Source organism: Scyliorhinus torazame, chromosome 3, assembly GCF_047496885.1.
Source record: "Scyliorhinus torazame isolate Kashiwa2021f chromosome 3, sScyTor2.1, whole genome shotgun sequence".
In the NCBI taxonomy this organism is placed as follows: domain Eukaryota; kingdom Metazoa; phylum Chordata; class Chondrichthyes; order Carcharhiniformes; family Scyliorhinidae; genus Scyliorhinus; species Scyliorhinus torazame.
Window position 1 is genome coordinate 166,553,461 of NC_092709.1, and position 20,569 is coordinate 166,574,029.

Below are 20,569 nucleotides of genomic sequence, written 5' to 3' on the forward strand. Positions count from 1 at the left end.
TCCTCCGCTCCAAAGAGAAAAGCCCTAGCTCCCTCAACATTTCCTCATAAGACCTATCCTGCAAACCAGGCAGCATCCTGGTAAATCTCCTTTGCACCCTTTCCAATGCTTCCACATCCTTCCTATGAGGTGATCAGAACTGCACACAATACTCCAAATGTGGTCTCACCAGGGTCATGTATAGTTGCAGCATAACCCCGCGCCTCTTAAACTCAAGCCCCCTATTAATAAACGCTAACACACTATAAGCCTTCTTCGCGGCTCTATCCACTTGAGTGGCAACCTTCAGAGATCTGTGGACATGAACCCCAAGATCTCTCTGTTCCTCCACATTCCTCAGAACCCAGCCGTTGACCCTGTAATCCGCATTCAAATTTTTTCTACCAAAATGAATCACCTCGCACTTATCAGGGTTAAACTCCATCTGCCATTTTTCGGCCCAGCTCTGCATCCTATCAATGTCTCTTTGCAGCCTACAACAGCCCTCCACCTCATCCACTACTCCACCAATCTTGGTGTCATCAGCAAATTTACTGACCCACCCTTCAGCCCCCTCCTCCAAGTCATTGATAAAAAATAGCAGAGGACCCAGCACTGATCCCTGTGGTACACCGCTGGTAACTGGTCTCCAGCCTGAAAATTTTCCATTCACCACCACTGTCTGTCTTCTATGTGATAGCCAGTTACTTATCCAATTGGCCAAATTTCCCTCTATCCCACACCTCCTTACTTTCTTCATGAGCCGACCAAGGGGAACCGTATCAAAAGCCTTACTAAAATCCATGTATACGACATCAACTGCTCTACCTTCATCTACACACTTAGTTACCTCCTCAAAGAATTCAATCAAATTTGTGAGGCAAGACCTACCCTTCACGAATCTGTGTTGACTATCCCGGATTAAGCTGCCAGTCAACTATACCATAGCACAGTGGTTAACATAGTCGCTTCACAGCTCCAGGGTCCCAGGTGCGATTCCCGGCTTGGGTCATTGTCTGTGTGGAGTGTGCACGTTCTCCCCGTGTCTGCGTGGGTTTCCTCCAGTTTCTTCCCACAGTCCAAAGATGTGCAGATTAGGTAGATTGGCCATGATAAATTGCCCTTAGTGTCCAAAAACGTTGGGTGGGGTTACTGGGTTACGGGGATAGGGTGGAGGTGTGGGCTTAAGTGGGGTGATCTTTCCATGCAGACTTGATGAGCCGAATGGCTTCCTTCTGCACTGTAAATTCTATGAATTAGGAGGAGTAGGTCCCTCAAGGGTGCTCAGCCATTCAATAAGATCATAGCTGATCTGATATAAACCTCTAATCCACATTCTTGTCAACCCCAATAACTTTTCGCTCTCTTTGAAGTGTCATTGGCATCCAAATCAAAGAGTGAGTGAGTCCTAAACTCTTGTGCATCTTTGCAATACAGCCCAATCATCTGTTACATTCCTTGCATTCAATTATAAGGTAAGTAAAACATGCATTTGTGTGGTGAAAAATTGAGGCTGACTCCGAATGTAAGTATAGCATGTCATGGCGGAGAAGGGAGGTCAACTTATACACCGACCAAATGCAAAAATATGGAGCTGGATTCTCTGCAGCCCACGCCAAGGTCGCGTTTGGCGCGGGGGTGGAGAATCGACCTTTACGCAGGAATCAGGCCTGGTGCTGCTCCGGCGATTCTCCGGTCTCAGGAGAATCGCTCACCCGCGAATCACGACGCGTGGCTGGTTTGCCAGCGGTCCTCCCAGCGATACTCCGGTCCCAACCAGCCGAGTTCCCGCGGTGTTGTTCTAACCATGTCTGGCCGGTCGGGACTCACGCATGGTGGTTGCGGACTCAATCCGCGGCCTCCCTGGTGGGGGGATCCAGCACCGGGGGGGGGCCTTATGGGCGGCCGCAGCAGCGATCGGGCGGGTCAGACTAAGCGGCGTGGGGTAGATTATGTGGGATCTTGTATCTTGGTCCTGCTCCGCGGTCCGCCATCTCTTTTGGCACGGCCGCTGCCGTGCGCATGCGCAGACCTGGAACTGGAGGTGCGGGAGCCCGTATCCACAGCCAAAGCTGCGTGAAGCTTCCCGGGTCCCTGCCAGCCCCCTGCAGTTAAGTGAATTGCTGTTTATTTTTTTCAGGAAAGTCTGGAGTGAAACGCCAGTGTTTTTATGCTGGCGTGTGGACATCGCCCAAGTTTTGGCGACTCCAGCCCATGATTCTTGGTGTCGGAAAAATTAGGTTGTCATATATACTACAATTTATGATATTTTGTGTTTTAAAAAACAGTGGTATAAAAGAATTGCACTGAAACTCTATTATTATACACTATTATAATCAGAGGAAGGAAATGTATGAAATATAATTGGTCTCTCTCTGCACAAATTCTTTACATAAAAGCTCAGAGAAGCACAAACTATAACAGAAAAGCTTTGAGGGACAGCGTTTTAAAAAACCATTAATAATGCAATACAATTGAATTCCACAACATGACAGCTATTTGCTGAGAATGAAAGTGGAAACAGAAAAATATAGAACAGTAGAGTGTAGACATGGAACACCACAAACTCACCTTTCTTTCTTTTAAGAGGTGCTTATAACCATTCACCCCGAGTGACAGCAATGTAATAAGAACATCAGTTGAAGGCGATGCCGAAGCTCGGCCTAGAAATATCAACGGGAAATATTTTTCATTCTTAATTATACAAATGAAAATAGAGGTCCCTCAGTTTTATGGTTGTAATAGTAAGCCATGCAAACTTACTTAACAGTGGCTAACCCAAGTCAGGGAGGCAAATGTTATTTTTTTTTTTTAAATTCCAATTAAGGAGCAATTAACGTGGTCAATCCACCTACCCTGCACATCTTTGGGTTGTGGGGGTGAGACCCACGCAGACACGGGAGAATGTGCAAACTGCCGTGAGGCCGCAGTGCGAACCACTGTGCCGCCCTTCAGGGGAGCAAATGTTGATGTTATATGTGCCGAGAACATCCCAGAGCTGATGATTTGGGGGGATATCCCAGTTATGATCTCTGTGCAATGGTCACTACTAAATGGTGACAGGATTGAGCTCAACTGTGATGCCCCTCACAGTCAACCAATTCACTAACCTCATACATGAGGGATAGACACTATGATAGTAATAATAATAAGAAGAATAATAATCTGTATTAGTGTCACAAGTAGGCTTCACATTAACACTGCAATGAAGTTATTGTAAAAATTCCCTTATCGCCACACTCCGGCGCGTGTTCAGGGACACTGGGGAGGTGGAAGAGCGAGAGAAGAGATGCATTATTGGTTGGTGGAAGCAACAGAGTGGCCAGGGTGAACCATCAGTCCTACTGAGCCTTAATCCTTCATGACTTACTACCTTCAGATCTTCAGAATAGGAGATGGGGGTAGAATTTAAATAGTGCCTTTAGCTATGTCTCCAGGCATTTCACAAAGTTGTATTTAACATCAAAATAATGATGAGTGAAGCAGACTAATTACCTTAAAAAGCTTCTGACTTATAAGTTAAAAGTTATTGTATGTTTAGCCATTATACTTAAAGAAGAAACCTGGTGGATTGAGAATGCTCAGCATGAAGGTTCCATTTTATTATAGGAAGCTCCAAATGTAATCAACTATGCATCCGTGATTTTAAAGAAAATACTACAAAACAAAAACGGAATTTTAGCTGAAACAGATATCTCTTCTTTTGTGGGCAGCTAAATATTTGGTGTAGCATGACACTGTATAATCACAGAATAAGTAGGCCACAGTGTTGGGAATACACGACATGAAATAACACAGCATTCTCTTAATGCTGAATACATGTGGGTTTTAAAAAACACTGCCTAAGGTTTTGCTGTATAAATGACGGCAAGGCTGTCAGCATTTGCAGTCATTACTGGGTGAAACACACAACACCTTTGGGCATCCATACCTGTACAATTAAGCACAGAAATTTGGAATTTGCTGTCAAAATCCCCTGCTCCTCCAAAAACTGGGCTGTTGTAATCTTTGTTGAGGGAATCAATTAGAGGATAATGATCTAAAATCCTGGCTCTGAAAACAGCTGCAAAAGTTAGGGCTTGTTCAATCAGGTGGAACTGAGTGTTTAAAAAGCATATCATGTGATAATGATGCTGATCAACCCCTCTAGCCCATGAAATTTAATTTGGTGTCTGATTCCCTTTGAAGAAAATTAATGTTGTAGATTTTTTCCCCCAAAAAATCCTTTTTTAATATATAATTTTCCTATTTTGTTCTTTTAGGTATTCTCTTAATCCCCTGTGATATCTCAATCTGTATTTTGCTTCATGTACAATGATTTGTCTTCTGGTGTGGTGGGTAGCATCCTGGCCTCTGAGCCAGATGTTCTGGGTTTGAGTCCCACCCTCAGGACCATAACATGGCCAAACCGGCTGAAAATCAGTCTGAAAATCCTTCCAACACACGTCAATGTTAGATGCTAAGAGCAGTCATGGAAAGAAAGTTAGAGCCTCTGCCATCACTATACATAGCTCCAAACGACAACAAACATGTAAAGTGTTTGTTGCCACATGTAGCCACCTAGGTTGGCCAGTTCCCGACTTAAAATGGAGATCCGCAAAGAATGCAGGGACATTCAGCCAAGCCAGGAAAAACTCGCAGGTGCAAAGTCTCCTGTGTATTAGACTTTGCAGAAACCCAGACAGCACTGAAACCAACATCCATCTGCATATTAATGAGCGTTCTCCGGGAACAATTGAAACATTTAAGGTGAACAAGGCCAAGCCAGACTCCTCGGCGCCAGCAGGAGCCAACACAAAGGAAGGCCAACGGACACTCAGGGACCGCCCAGCAATCAGGGAACGGCTCCAGTATTGGAGAAATCGATCCAAGTGATCGTAACGTAGTCCAATTACTTGGAACCAGATACGGGGTCCGCCCCAAACGGCGCGAAGCCCCTGGGGACTATAAAGTAGAGTCCCCAAGTTCAATTCGGTCTTCTTGGCAGGGTCACTCAGCAGCGCGAAACAACCCTTGACAGTGAACTGCCTAGCTGCCGCATCAACTAAGTAAGTCTCCAGTCAACGCACGCTACGAGATAGGCGCTCCTAGCTACCAGTCCAGACCAGCTTTTGAATCCTGCAGACTCAGAATCGAACAAAAGGCCATTTGTTCCCCTGACCTGGTGGGCCAGTCCCAAAGCTAAGTATAGGCCTTTTAGTGTTAGAGATAGTCTAGTAAGTAGAGTTTTATGCATGAGTAGTGATTGACTGTGTATAATAAATGTGTTTTGATTTGAATCTTACTAATTGGTGTGTCGAGTTATTGATCAGCACTTGAACTTGATACCTGGCGACTCTAGAGCAAAGGTTATAGAAACAGAGCAAATTAAGTAAAGACACAACGGGCAACAAATTAAGAGCCAACCAAAGTTAGCAACACACAGGAACTCGAACTCCCTAAGTGAACTGTAACACACCACCAGCGCAATGATTCGTTTATAATGCCTGCTTTTTCAGTCTGCATGTCTCAGTGAGGGTTCTTCAAACCGATTGTTTGAAAAACCTTCTCTACTACTTGGACTTGCGCACATATGCTTATATCTTAGCACATATCTCCTGTAGAAGCGATCCAAATTCAAACAGAGACACAATTATGTGAAATCGCTGTTGATTAGCTTGCAAAACGTCTATGGGCAACTATGCGCAAGGAGAATGTCAATAGCCGTTCCTTTGACACTCATTGCAAAGTGTCGGGCATTGTTAAGATTGAACTTCTTTACAAAGCATAGAATCATAGTATCCCTACAGTGTAGAAGGAGGCATTTGGCCCATCGAGTCTGCACCGAGCCTCCGAAAGAGCACTTACCGAGGCCCACTCCCCTGCCCAATTCCTGTAACCCCACCCAGTCATTGGACATTAAGGGGCAATTGATCATGCCATTCCATCTAACACAGTTTAAAGCATTCAGCCACAGAACAGATTACGGAGGGTGTTGCATTAATATTCTGCACAAGTTAATGTCTTGCCAAAAATGCTCTAAACATCAAAGTTGGTTGAACGATTTTTGAACACAAACAATTGCAGCCTAGAAATATTGGCACTGAATCTTACACCACATTTTTAAAAGTTTCATAATTTATGTTCTGCACGTCAGCCACAGCTGGGTGTAACATTTTAGGGGTTGGAATTTCCTAATCCCCCTCTATAATTTCAGTGGAAATCATAGAGAGCTTACTTAAATGGCCATTGATTCAAGATTTTCACTGATTGTTTACCAAAGTGACAGCAAGAAATTGGGGGGCAAATTGTGGAAATTTCACTGCAGAATGCCTATAACAGATCTTTCTAAAAACTACGCTTGAGTTGATCAAATTCCAAAGTGGCAACCAAAAGGTTTGTTTTAAAAGGCAGTTTAGGGAAACAGGATAGGAAAAAGAGATTGTTATTTCAAGCTGGTTGATATTTTATAGCTCATCACTATATTTAAAAAATAAAGTGTGATGACGGATAAATAAAGCTGATAAAGCATTAATATAAAATTAGACTGTCGCACTTCTATTTATAGATTGACATAGAATTTTTTTTAAATCAGTTGAACGATTGAGTTAATTGTTGTTCACTTCATATAGAAAAGTGTTTCATCAAAGCTTAAAAACTAAATCTTGCTCTGAATGTAAATGACATTCCTTTCTTAGCCAGAGGTTCAGAGGAGCATTCAATCTAATATCGGCGAAGGAATTTAATCAGAATTTTGCACCACGATTTTCTAACAGCCAATCTGGATATAAATAAAAGCTAAACTTGCAGCTAACCTCATTATTATAGCTGAGATTTACTTTGTTAACGCAAAGTGACTAATAATGTAATACCTGGGTACATTTTGCTGATCTCGTTTATGAAGACATCGTCAAAACCAGCTACTATGGCACCACCTACTGGAACCATGAAGTTCTTGTCCAAGCTTTGCACAAATGCATCTATCCGGCCAACACGTGCTCCCTAATGAAATGAAAATGAAAATGAAAATCGCTTATTGTCACAAGTAGGCTTCAAATGAAGTTACTGTGAAAAGCCCCTAGTCGCCACATTCCGGCGCCTGTTCGGGGAGGCTGTTACGGAAATCGAACCGTGCTGCTGGCCTGCCTTGGTCTGCTTTCAAAGCCAGCGATTTAGCCCTGTGCTAAACAGCCCCTGTAATTAAAATGTGAAACCAGTTAAGAAAACAACAAAATATATTATGACTACTTATGTAAGAAACATACAGTATCAAAGATAGTGTAATTTGAGCATTGCTTAAAAAAATTCATTTTGTCAAAACTTTTCGTCTTGCACTCATCAGGATGATCACAAGAATATCAAAGTCAGGGGAAACAACAGCTTTATATTGTACGAGAAGAGTGTGCTGATTGGTTGGTAAGTGGACTCTGATTGGTAGAGGCATTGCCATGGAGAATGCACCAGTTGATGGTGACTGACTGTTGGCTGCCGAGTATGGTTTGAAATTTAAACCAGGCAGCTTGACCCTGATTGGTCAAGGCATTGCCCTGTGGACGAAACTATCAAATGGCTGTCATTATTTTGTTTTGCTGAAACAGGTGTGTATATGTTCTTTCTATCTGCAAAGATTATGCCCTGTGTGTTAATAAATATAGCTTCCAGTACAAAGAAATCGCCACACTACGAGACAGACTAACAAACTTAAATTGGTGGTCAATAATTTTTAGCACACTGGGGACTACTTTGCATCTGATGTTGGGTGCTGTGTTTTGCGTTTTGCAAGCACAGGCTGGTCGGGCATGGTCTGTACTTTGCCCGTTGCGGACAGGGGAAGAGATGTGCTGTTTGATATGAACTTCCAATCTTTGGGATGTATGGCCTACATCCCTAGCGTCACATTGGCATTGAAATTCATATACCACATTACTCATTTGTGTGATGGGCAAAATGTTTTTTGGCTTGACAGCAGCATCTTGTTAGTGGTGAATACAACTCGTGTTGCTCCTGCATATTAGTAGAGTGGAAAAGCTAGTGTCATCTGATGCTCATTTATTTTACCCTTCCAAGGTAATCTGCGGTAGATTGGGCACTTTTCAGGGTAGAAATTGACAACTTTACGCCCGTTCGTGAGTTTGTGCGATATACAATGTGGAATGTTGTGCCCTGACATTGGTATTCTTACGATTGTCCAGGTGAGTGAAGTTGAAAAACTTCAACAAAATGTATTTTTTAAGCAATACTCAAGTTCTGTATTACCAAACAACTATTTGGATACTTGGGACAGTGTAAATATTAAGACTATGAGATATCCTCAGTTGTATTTATCTAAGAAAGATAAAGAATGACATTTAACATTTTTTGTTTTGGGGTGTTTTAGCTTGCACCTAAATTGACAGCCTCATCCAACAGATCACTCCATAAATCTGAGGCAGTTAAAGTGAGGACCATGATTGTATTCAATAGTGTTAATTCAGCTCTCATACTTTAATGCTCAATCGGATTGTGTCACCTAAAGAAACATACAGGAGTCAGAAATAAAAAAATTAAGTAGAGGTGAACAGAAATGAATACTTTTAATCTGTGATCATTTATAAAAATGGGTACTGATGGAATACCATGTTCATTAGACTGAAGGATGTTTAATGCATTGGAATCAACACGATCCATTTCAGGCACCTTATGTCAGCATCAGATGCTCCCGAGTCACATATGGGATAGCACAGTCATGTGGTAAAGTCTACTCTTCCCAACGATGGGCTTCAGCCTTAACCCGAGGCATCTTTCTCACGTTCCACACCATCCACCTTTAAGCCTGCCAACCCCCCCCCCCCCCCCCCCCCCCGCCCCCCCCAGCACAAAATCATCTGAGGATAGTAGCTAGCAGAATAAGGACATTTTCATCTCATTGTGCTGCACTAAATTTGAACCAACGTCCATGATGACTCCTTTAAAAATCGATCATTTCTTATCTGCATCCAGGGAAGTGTCTGATCAGGAGCCAAAAGTATTCCTGACCTAGCTCCTAGACACATGAACAAAAGCAGTAAGAAATCCTGCCAGCACAGCTAAATCCTCATTAAAAATATATAATTGTTGGAACTGGATGCCACTACACCAAGTGCATCTGACCTTCATCAAAGCGATATCTTTTACTGCATTTTCTTGTACAGAGGAAGATATTTTTCTGATGTCTAATTTACCACAAGTTCTGTTTGGCAGCATCTGCAAGAGGACCTATGTATCTCCACTCTCTAAATTTCTCATCACCTATTTTGTCATGAAGTGTTTATATTTACATTTGCATGGTGATAATAAATCTCCCTTTTTACAACTGTGCTGAGGAAATCACTGTAATCAGACATGCTTTATGATTTTCCTTCACCTTACATGTTTTAGCCTGCTCAAACATTCCTGTTGTGTTGCTACATTTTCCTTCAATTTTATCCAGAATTGTGTCTCACCAAAAAAACTACTCTGAATGATGCAAACTTTAATTCAAGTACATTAGAAGCAAGGCTTTTTACACGTTTTAAGTTTTTTGGATAGTGTTTTAAAAAGAACTTTAGAACAAATACCTTTGAATGTACTTATTTTCATAGAATGTGGGCATTGTTGTTTAGGCCTTCATTTATCGCCCATCTCCAACTGCCCGTGAAAAGACGGTAGTGAGCTGCCTTCTTGATTTGCTGCATGTGGTGTAGTTACACCCACAGTGCTGTTAGGAAAGGAGTTCCAGGGGGGGTTGGTGCAGACTCAAGGGGCCAAATGGTCTCATTCTGCACTGTAGGGATTCTATGGATTCCATGGATTTTGACCCAGCGACTGTGAAGGAAGAGCGATATAGTTCCAAGTCAGGATGGGTGTGTAGCTTGGAGGGGAACTTGCAGGTAGCGTTCCCACACTTCTGCTGCCTTGTCCTAACTTATAGAGGTCACAGATTTAGAAGGTTGTGTCAAAGGAGCCTTGGTGAGTTGCTGTAGTGCATCCTCTAGATGGTACACACTGCTGCCATTGTGTGAAAATGGTGGACGGAATAAATGTTTACGGTGGTGGAATAGGATACCAATGAAGCGGGCAATGTACTGAATGGTCATGAACTTCTTCTATTGTTGAAGTGTGTGGGTCAGCGCTATGGCAGGGTTTCTCAGCCTGGAAAAAAATCAAGTTCGCTTTGAGAGAATCAACTCAGGGGTTCGCCCAGAGAGGGCAACCGTTCATCGACTTCTTCAAAGAAAATTGAACGTCAGCAGTAAAGGAAGGGGGGGGGGAAGAACATAGGAGGCATGGCAATGTTAGATAAGGACAGGGAACTCAGTACACGGATAATTAGGGAATAGGGCGTGGGCAGAAGGGGGACATTGTTTTTTTAGTTTATTTGCGTGTGTCAGCCCACGCGGTTGTTTAAGAAATGTTAATGTGATAAACTGTAAAAATGACAAATGCTTCAATAAAATATTTTCTGAAAAAAAACTTAGGCCAGCCACATTGGCCTCCTGCGATGAGGTCAGATGGGGGTGGCGGGAGGGGGTGGGGGGGGCAACAGAACCCATTAAAATGTGCAGTTCTCATATCATATAACAAAAACCCTGCATCACAACTCAGACTTCCTAATTATACTCAATCCAAACTCGACTCATTGATCCATTTTCCCAGCATGTTTAAAATGAGTTAACAAAAAGAGTGGAGAGAGTACAGAGGAGGTTTACAAGAATGTTGCCAGGGCTGGAATCCACACCCTAAAACCTAACCCTAAGTCCCTTGAGGGGTACATTTATCCAGACCCTAACCTTAATTTACAACAACAACTTTTACATCACCTAGCCACACCCTAAAACCTAACCGAAGTCCCTTGAGGGATAGATTTATCCAGACCCTAACCCTAAATTACAACAACAATATTTACATCACCTATTCACACCCTGAAACCTAACCCTAAGTCCCTTGAGGGGTACATTCAACCAGACCCTAACTCTAAATTACAACAACAACTTTTAGACCATCTGCACCTGAAGTGTTGTAACCTGGTGCTGGAAGGTGGGATTGGAATGTCCAGCCAGCGCAGACAGAATGGGCTGAATGGTCTCCTTCTATGCCATAATGTTTTCTATGAAAAAGAGGAGGGTAGAAAAAGACCAAAAGGGAAAGCCTGTGATAGAGTAGGAAACAAGAGAGATTAAATAATAAAAGAGTCAGTGGTGCAGGGTCTAAGGGGATATTAATGGGACAAGTAAGGAAACAAAGCATGTGTCTCAAGGAGGTGTGAATGACAGAATGAAAAGCTGCCATCCAAAAGCTAAAGCAAGGGAAAAAACAAGAGTAAGATCGAAACAGGCAAAGAAATGGTTTCAAAATGGGGACAGAGATTTTAGTCTTATGTTGTTGATCTCAATATTGAGCTTAGAAGGCTGTAAAAGGCCTAATCATAAGATGAGGTGTTGTTCCTCGAGCTTATGGTGAGCTGCATTAGAACACTGCAGTAGACTGAGGACAGAGCGAGGTCCACAGATTTCCACCATCCACATCAGCTTTTGTGCTAATTAAAGGAGTATCCTAATTTTAGAATTAGAGTCATACTGGGAAGTGTTTAAAATGACTCAGATTAATCAGGATTACGACTCTCACAGTCATGGCTCAGTCAGTAACATTCTCAGTCAGAGAATGGGTTCAAGTCCCACTTCAAGGCTTGAGCACAAAACTCTAGGCTGATGCACACGAGCAGTACCTGTCGTGCACCTGTCCAGGTGCCATCTTTTGGGTGAAACATTCAACCGAGGCCCGGTCTGTCCCTTCATGTGGATGCAAAAGATCCTGTGACACTATTTCAAATAAGAACAGGGGAGCGATCCCCGCATCCTGGCCAATATTTACCCCTCAATCAATATCACAAAAACAGATTATCTGGTCATTATCATACTGCTGTTGTGGGAGTTTGCTGTGTGAAAAGTGACCACTGCCGTTCCTAAATTACAATAGTGACAACACTTCAAATGTACCTCACTGTCATTAAAGTGTTGTGGGACACTGATGATCCTGAAATGTGCTTTATAATTGCACATCTTTCTTGTTTCCCTACCTACACACAATAGAAGAGTCCAGAGTTTCGGCTGGTTATTCTTGATGACACAACTGAGATGTAGAGCTTATTTTGGGTCACAAACTCCTGTCCAACAATTTGACTGTTAATAGTTTCATGTGCTTATTTTTCAGAACTAGTAAATGGCGCACAGGAAACAGGGCACGCAGTGGTCGTGCTAAAATTAGAAATACAGACTGTGCAAAACTTGGGCCTGCTGCAGATATAACATTTGTTACGTCATTTTCCTAGTGGGAAACACTGGGTTTTCAGCTGGGATTTCAAAGTGCACTATTCCTTCCTGTTCTATAAACGGACTCAGCACCTTACCCTTAGAGTGACAGTCATTTTAATGCAATTGAAGGATGAGAAAACATAGATGTAGGGCACGATTGTCAGAGCCCCGTGCCGGGCCGGAGAATCGCTGCAACCGCGCCACGCCGCCCTGACGCCGGCGCACGATTCTCCGAGGTGCGGAGAATCGGCACCATTTGCGCCGGCACGGCACCGCTCGCGGGCCAATGTCCGCTCGCAGGCTGCTGATTCTCCTGCCCGGATGGGCCGAGCGGCCGCGCAAAAGTGGCAGAGGTCACCGGCACCATTCACCCCTGGTCACTGCCGGCGGGAACTCAGCATGAAGGGTCGGGGGGCGGCCTGTGGGGATGGGAAGGGGGGCTCCGTCCCCGGGGTTGGCCTCCAATGGGGTCTGGCCCGCGATCGCAGCCCACCAATCGGTGGGCCGGCCTCTCTCCCCCTCCCTCTGGGCCTACTTTGTTGCGCAGCCGGCCCCTGAACCTCAACGCTACGTTGCGTAGGGGCCAGCGCGCTGAAGAAGACCCCGCATACGCGCGAGTTGGCTTGGCCCAACTGCGTATGCGCGGGTTGGCACGGCGCCCATTTGCCGCCGGGAAGGGAGGCTGGAGCGGCGTCAACCGCTCCAGTGCTGTGCTGGCCCCATGTGGGGGCCAGAATTGGTTGTCCCTGCGCCCGTTTCGCGCTGTCGTGAAACACGACGGCGTTCACGACAGCGCGAACACTTAAGAGAATCGCGCCCGTAGTAAGAACGTAATGCTCCACATGGGTAGAACTTCTTTATGTATAATTAGAAATAAAATGTTTCATCCGCTCCTCAATTTTAGCAACAGGTTAGTTGCAAGCATAAATAGGGATACCCATGTTATTCTTACATCAACATTTACACTAACATCAACAAACAGCAGAAAATGCAGCCCAAAGTATTTAAAATATGTAGGCTAAGTTAATAGTAAATTATTCCCACTGCATTTTTTTGGTTCCTAATAGTTTTATAGCAATGGTCTTGCTTCATACCTGTTGAATAAGGTGCATACACTTGGACAGCTGCACTCCATACGCATTATTGACTATGTGAGGGATGTCATACGTTTTACAAATTTGAGCCAGTTGTTCCAGTCTGTAAAAGAAAACACATGTACACCATAGGAATGAAGCCAACAAACATCAGCACAATACTGGTTGTAAAATATTACATGGAACACACATCAGAGAAATAGGTTATTCGACCCAACTAGTCCATACACCACTCAAGTCTCCCATTCTTCCTCATTTAAATCTATCTGTATAACCTTAATTTCCCTTCTTCTTTGTATGCTTATCCAGCTTTCCCTTAAATACATCTATTCTATTTGTCTCATCTATTCCCTGTGGTAGCAAGTTCCACCTTTCCATCACTCTCTGGATAAATAAGCTTCTTCTGGATTTCCTACTTGATTTATTGGTGACCATCCTACATTAGTGCTCTCTAGTTTTGCTTTTACACATCACTAAATTAAAGAACAGGTCCTCCAGGGTTATCATCTCTGGATTACTACCCGAGCCACGTGCCAATTGGAATAGGGTTGAGAAAATTAGGGAAGTTAACACATGGCTAAAGGAGTGGTGCGGGAAAGAGGGATTCCATTTCATGAGGCATTGGCATCAGTTCTGGGGCAGGAGGGACCTGTACCGTTGGGACGGTCTTCACCTGAACCATTCTGGGACCAGTGTTCTAGCGAATAGGAAAAATAGGTTGGTCACAAGGACTTTAAACTAGCAAGTTGGGGGGAAGGGAAGTGTAAAGCTATGGACAGTATAATGGTTAATGGAGATCAAGGCAACAGGTTACGTGACAGGTTATTATGTAGTTCAAAGACAAGGAAAATTAGGAGAAAGGGTAAGAGGAAAAATAAATTGCGAAAAGTTACTGATCAAGGTGTTAGGATTCATAACAAAGACATAAAAAACAGCATAAGTGTACTTTACCTGAATGCTCGTAGTATACGAAGTAAGGTAAATGAGTTGATGGCGCAAATCATCGTGAATGACTATGATTTAGTGGCCATTACTGAAACATGGTTAAAAGATGGTCACGACTGGGAGTTAAATATCCAAGGGTATCAAACTATACGAAAGGATAGAATGGACGGTAAGGGCGGTGGTGTAGCTTTGTTGTTTAAGGATGGCATCCGGGCAATAGTAAGGGATGATATTAGTGCTATGGAGGACAAGGTTGAATCAATTTGGGTGGGAATCAGGTAAGGCGAAAAGGTCACTGATAGGAGTAGTCTATAGGCCATCAAATAGTAACAGGATGGTAGGGCAGGCAATAAGCAAAGAAATAACGGATGCATGTAGAAATGGTACAGCGGTTATCATGGGAGATTTTAATCTGCATATCGATTGGTTTAACCAGGTTGGTAAAGGCAGCCTTGAGGAGGAGTTTATAGAATGTGCCCGGGATAATTTCCTGGAACAGTATGTAATGGAACCTACAAGGGAACAAGCGGTCCTAGATCTGGTCCTGTGTAATGAGGCAGGATTGATTAATGATCTCATAGTTCGGGATCCTCTTGGAAGGAGCGACCACAATATGGTGGAATTTAAAATACAGTTGGAGGATGACAAGGTAAAATCAAACACTAGTGTTTTGTGCTTAAACAAAGGCGATTACAATGGGATGAGAGAAGAACTAGCTAAGGTAGACTGGGAGCAAAGACTTCATGATGAAGCAGTTGAGGAACAGTGGAGAACCTTGCGAGCGATCTTTCACAGTGTTCAGAAAAGGTTCATACCGACAAAAAAGAAAGACGGTAGAAAGGGGAAAAATCGACCATGGATATCTAAGGAGGTGAGCGAGAGTATCAAATTGAAGGAAAAAACATACAAAGTGGCAAAAATTAGTGGGACACTAGAGGATTGGGAAGTCTTTAGGGGACAACAGAAAGCTACTAAAAAAGCCATAAAGAAGAGTAAGGTAGACGATGAAAGTAAACTGGCTCAGAACATAAAAGCAGATAGTAAAAACTTCTACAAATATATAAGACAAAAAAGAGTGGCTAAGGTAAATATTGGTCCTTTGGAAGATGAGAAGGGAGATTTAATAATAGGAGACGGGGAAATGGCTGAGGAGCTGTACAGGTTTTTTGGGTCAGTCTTCACAGTGGAGGACACAAATAACATGCCACTGACTGAGGGAAATAAAGATATGATAGGTGAGGACTTTGAGATGATTGTAATCACTAAGGAGGCAGTATTGGGCAAGCTAATGGGGCTAAAGGTAGACAAGTCTCCTGGCCCTGATGGGATGCATCCCAGAGTGTTAAAAGAGATGGCTATGGAAATTGTAAACGCACTAGTGATAATTTATCAAAATTCACTAGACTCTGGGGTGGTCCCAGAGGATTGGAAAGTAGCAAACGTGACACCACTGTTTAAAAAAGGAGGTCGGCAGAAAGCGGGTAATTATAGGCCGGTAAGCTTAACTTCAGTTGTAGGGAAAATGCTGGAATCTATCATTAAGGAGGAAATAGCGGGGCACCTGGAGGGAAATTGTCCCATTGGGCAGACGCAGCATGGGTTCACAAAGGGTAGGTCGTGTCTGACTAATTTGGTAGAATTTTTTGAGGACGTTACCAGTGCAGTAGATAACGGGGAGCCAATGGATGTGGTATATCTGGATTTCCAGAAAGCTTTTGACAAGGTGCCACACAAAAGGTTGCTGCATAAACTAAAGATGCATGGCACCGAGGGTAAAGTGGTAGCATGGGTAGAGGATTGGTTAACTAACAGAAAGCAGAGAGTGGGAATAAATGGGTGTTTCTCTGGTTGGTAACCTGTAACTAGTGGGGTCCCTCAAGGATCAGTGTTGGGCCCGCAGTTGTTCACAATTTACATAGACGATTTGGAGTTGGGGACCAAGTGCAATGTGTCAAAGTTTGCAGACGACACTAAGGTGAGTGGTAAAGCAAAAAGTGCAGAGGATACCGGAAGTCTGCAGAAGGATTTGGATAGGTTAGGTGAATGGGCTAGGGTCTGGCAGATGGAATTCAATGTTGCCAAGTGTGAGGCTATCCATTTTGGGAGGAATAACAGCAGAATGGATTATTATTTAAACGGTAAGATGGTAAAACATGCTGCTGTGCAGAGGGACCTGGGTGTGCTGGTGCACGAGTCGCAAAAAGTTGGTGCGCAGGTGCAACAGGTGATTAAGAAGGCTAATCGAGTTTTGTCTTTCATTGCTAGACGGATGGAGTTCAAGACTAGTGAGGTTATGCTGCAATTGTATAGGGTGTTGGTGAGGCCGCATCTGGAGTATTGTGTTCAGTTTTGGTCTCCTTACCTGAGAAAGGACAGATTGGCACTGGAGGGAGTGCAGAGGAGATTCACTAGGTTGATCACAGAGTTGAGGTGATTAGATTATGACGCGAGGTTGAGTAGACTGGGACTGTACTCATTGGAGTTTAGAAGGATGCGGGGGGATCTTATTGAGACATATAAAATTATGAAGGGAATAGATAGGATACATGCGGGCAGGTTGTTTCCACTGGTCGGGGCAAGCAGAACTTGGGGGCATAGCCTCAAAATAAGGGGAAGTAGATTTAGGACGGAGCGTAGGAGGAATTTCTTCACCCAAAGGGTTGTGAATCTCTGGAATTCCTTGCCCAGTGAAGCAGTTGAGGCTCCTTCTTTAAACGTTTTTAAGAAAAAGATAGATACCTTTCTAAAGAATAAAGGGATTCGGGGATATGGGGCGAAATTCTCCTACCCGCCCCGCCACATTTCTGCCCCGAAATCCATATACACCACATCAACTGCTCTACCCTCGTCTACCTGTTCAGTCGCCTTCTCAAAGAACTCAATAAGGTTTGTGAGGCATGACCTACCCTTCACAAAGCCATGCTGACTATCCCTGATCATATTATTCCTATCTAGATGATTATAAATCTTGTCTCTTATAATCCCCTCCAAGACTTTACCCACTACAGACGTGAGGCTCACCGGTCTATAGTTGCCGGGGTTGTCTCTGCTCCCCTTTTTGAACAAAGGGACCACATTTGCTATCCTCCAGTCCTCTGGCACTATTCCTGTAGCCAATGATGACATAAAAATCAAAGCCAAAGGTCCAGCAATCTCTTCCCTGGCCTCCCAAAGAATCCTAGGATAAATCCCATCAGGTCCCGGGGACTTATCTATTTTCAGCCTGTCCAGAATTGCCAACACCTCTTCCCTACGTACCTCAATGCCATCTATTCTATTAGCCTGGGTCTCAGCATTCTCCTCCACAACATTATCTTTTTCCTGAGTGAATACTGACGAAAAATATTCATTTAGTATCTCGCCTATCTCTTCAGACTCCACACACAATTTCCCATCCCTGTCCTTGACTGGTCCTACTCTTTCCCTAGTCATTCGCTTATTCCTGACATACCTATAGAAAGCTTTTGGGTTTTCCTTGATCCTTCCTGCCAAATACTTCTCATGTCCCCTCCTTGCTCGTCTTAGCTCTCTCTTTAGATCTTTCCTCGCTTCCTTGTAACTATCCATCGCCCCAACTGAAACTTCACACCTCATCTTCACATAGGCCTCCTTCTTCCTCCTAACAAGAGATTCCACTTCCTTGGTAAACCACGGTTCCCTCGCTTGACGCCTTCCTCCCTGCCTGACCGGTACATACTTATCAAGAACACGCAGTAGCTGATCCTTGAACAAGCCCCACTTATCCAGTGTGCCCAACACTTGCAGCCCACTTCTCCACCTTATCCCCCCCAAGTCACGCCTAATGGCATCATAATTGCCCTTCCCCCAGCTATAACTCTTGCCCTGCGGTGTATACTTATCCCTTTCCGTCATTAACGTAAACGTCACCGAATTGTGGTCACTGTCCCCAAAGTGCTCTCCTACCTCCAAATCCAACACCTGGCCTGGTTCATTACCCAAAACCAAATCCAACGTGGCCTCTCCTCTTGTTGGCCTATCAACATATTGTTTCAGGAAACCCTCCTGCACACACTGTACAAAAAACGACCCATCTATTGTACTCGAACTATATCTTTTCCAGTCAATATTTGGAAAGTTAAAGTCTCCCATAATAACTACCCTGTTACTTTCGCTCTTATCCAGAATCATCTTCGCCATCCTTTCCTCTACATCCCTAGAACTATTAGGAGGCCTATAAAAAACTCCCAACAGGGTGAGCTCTCCTTTCCTGTTTCTAACTTCAGCCCATACTACCTCGGAAGAAGAGTCCCCATCTAGCATCCTCTCCACCACCGTAATACTGCTCTTGACTAGCAGCGCCACACCTCCCCCTCTTTTGCCTCCTTCTCGGAGCTTACTAAAACACCTAAACCCCGGAACCTGCAACATCCATTCCTGTCCCTGCTCTATCCATGTCTCCGAAATGGCCACAACATCGAAGTCCCAGGTACCAACCCATGCTGCCAGTTTCCCTACCTTGTTCGTATACTCCTGGCATTGAAGTAGACACACTTCAAACCACCTACCTGAACACTGGCCCCCTCCTGCGACGTCAAATCTGTGCTCCTGACCTCTATACTCTCATTCTCCCTTACCCTGAAACTACAATCCAGGTTCCCATGCCCCTGCTGCATTAGTTTAAACCCCCTCAAAGAGCACTAACAAATCTCCCCCCCAGGATATTTGTGCCCCTCAGGTTCAGATGTAGACCATCCTGTCTGTAGAGGTCCCACCTTCCCCAGAAAGAGCCCCAGTTATCCAGAAATCTGAATCCCTCCCGCCTGCACCATCCCTGTAGCCACGTGTTTAAATGCTCTCTCTCCCTATTCCTCATCTCACTATCACGTGGCACGGACAACAACCCAGAGATAACAACTCTGTTTGTTCTAGTTCTGAGCTTCCATCCTAGCTCCCTGAAAGCCTGCCTGACATCCTTGTCCCCTTTCCTACCTATGTTGTTAGTGCTAATGTGGACCACGACTTGGGGCTGCTCCCCCTCCCCCTAAGGACCCGGAAAACACGATCCGAGACATCACGTACCCTTGCACCTGGGAGGCAACATACCAAACGTGAGTCTCTCACGCTCCCACAAAATCTCCTATCTGTGCCCCTGACTATAGAGTCCCCAATTACTAATGCTCTGCTCCTCTCCCCCCTTCCCTTCTGAGCAACAGGGACAGACTCCGTGCCAGAGGCCCGTACCCCATGGCTTACCCCTGGTAAGTCCCCCCCCCCACAAGTATCCAAAGCGGTATACTTGTTTCTCAGGGGAACGACCGCAGGGGATCCCTGCACTGACTGCTTTTTCCCAGTCCCTCTTACAGTTACCCACCTATCTCCAATCTTTGGTGTAACTAATTCCCTGAAGCTGCTATCTATGACCCCCTCTGCCTCCCGAATGATCCGAAGTTCTTCCAACTCCAGCTCCAGTTCCCTAACTCGGTCTTGGAGGAGCTGGAGATGGCAGCACTTCCTGCAGGTAAAATCAGCAGGGACACTAACTGCATCCCTCACCTCAAACATCCTGCAGGAGGAACATTGCACTCCCTTCCCTGCCATCCCTCTAACTTTCTACCAAGATCTGGCTAACAACTAAATTAAATTTTTTAATTAAAAACATAAATAAATAAATAATACTAATAAAATATGGTACTTACCTCACACCAAAGGGTTTTATTATTAGGTTAGAGGAGGAGGGCGGGTGGGAGACACTACACGTGTAGTGTCTCGGGTTTCCTCTCCACCAGAATTTATTGGTGAGGGTCTTCCCAGAAGTCCGCGGGTCGACTTCCTGTTCCCGCCTTAAACACTAAAACTTTTTTTAAAAATTCAGCTCCCGCTGAAATTGACTAACCAGCCAGCTCCACTCCCGCCGAAATCGACTGGCCTGCCCCTGCAAAGACAAGTGTTTTTAAAGGACAGACTTACCTCCCAGCAGCCACTTCCACACTGCTCCCGCTGAAACTGACTCACCAGCTGTTCTCCCGCCGAAATCGACTGGCCTGCCCCTGCAAAGACAAGTGTTTTTAAAGGACAGACTTACCTCCCAGCAGCCACTTCCGCACAGCTCCCGCTGAAATTGACTAACCAGCCAGCTCCACTCCCGCCGAAATCGACTGGCCTGTGGTCAATGTGGTCCAGCTTCAGGAGGACACCATCGACTACCGCCAGATCATCTCTGATGTTGTAGAACTGCAGGCATTGGCCTTTGAGCCACCCGTCTGTTAGGTGGCGCAAGACACGCTGTAGCAGGGGGTCAGCCGC

At 44.5% G+C, this 20,569-nt stretch overlaps 1 protein-coding gene across 1 annotated transcript in view; it reads right to left on the reverse strand.

Annotated features, from left to right (window-relative positions):
* sepsecs (Sep (O-phosphoserine) tRNA:Sec (selenocysteine) tRNA synthase) overlaps positions 1–20,569 on the reverse strand; it is a 127,630-nt gene that overhangs the window by 30,275 nt on the left and 76,786 nt on the right. Inside the window, exons 7-9 of the mRNA XM_072496508.1 lie at positions 13,361–13,463; positions 6,831–6,960; positions 2,551–2,642 (exon numbers count right to left, since the gene is read on the reverse strand). Coding sequence (XP_072352609.1) covers positions 2,551–2,642; positions 6,831–6,960; positions 13,361–13,463 — 325 coding nt within the window. The remainder of the gene's footprint in view (positions 1–2,550; positions 2,643–6,830; positions 6,961–13,360; positions 13,464–20,569) is intronic.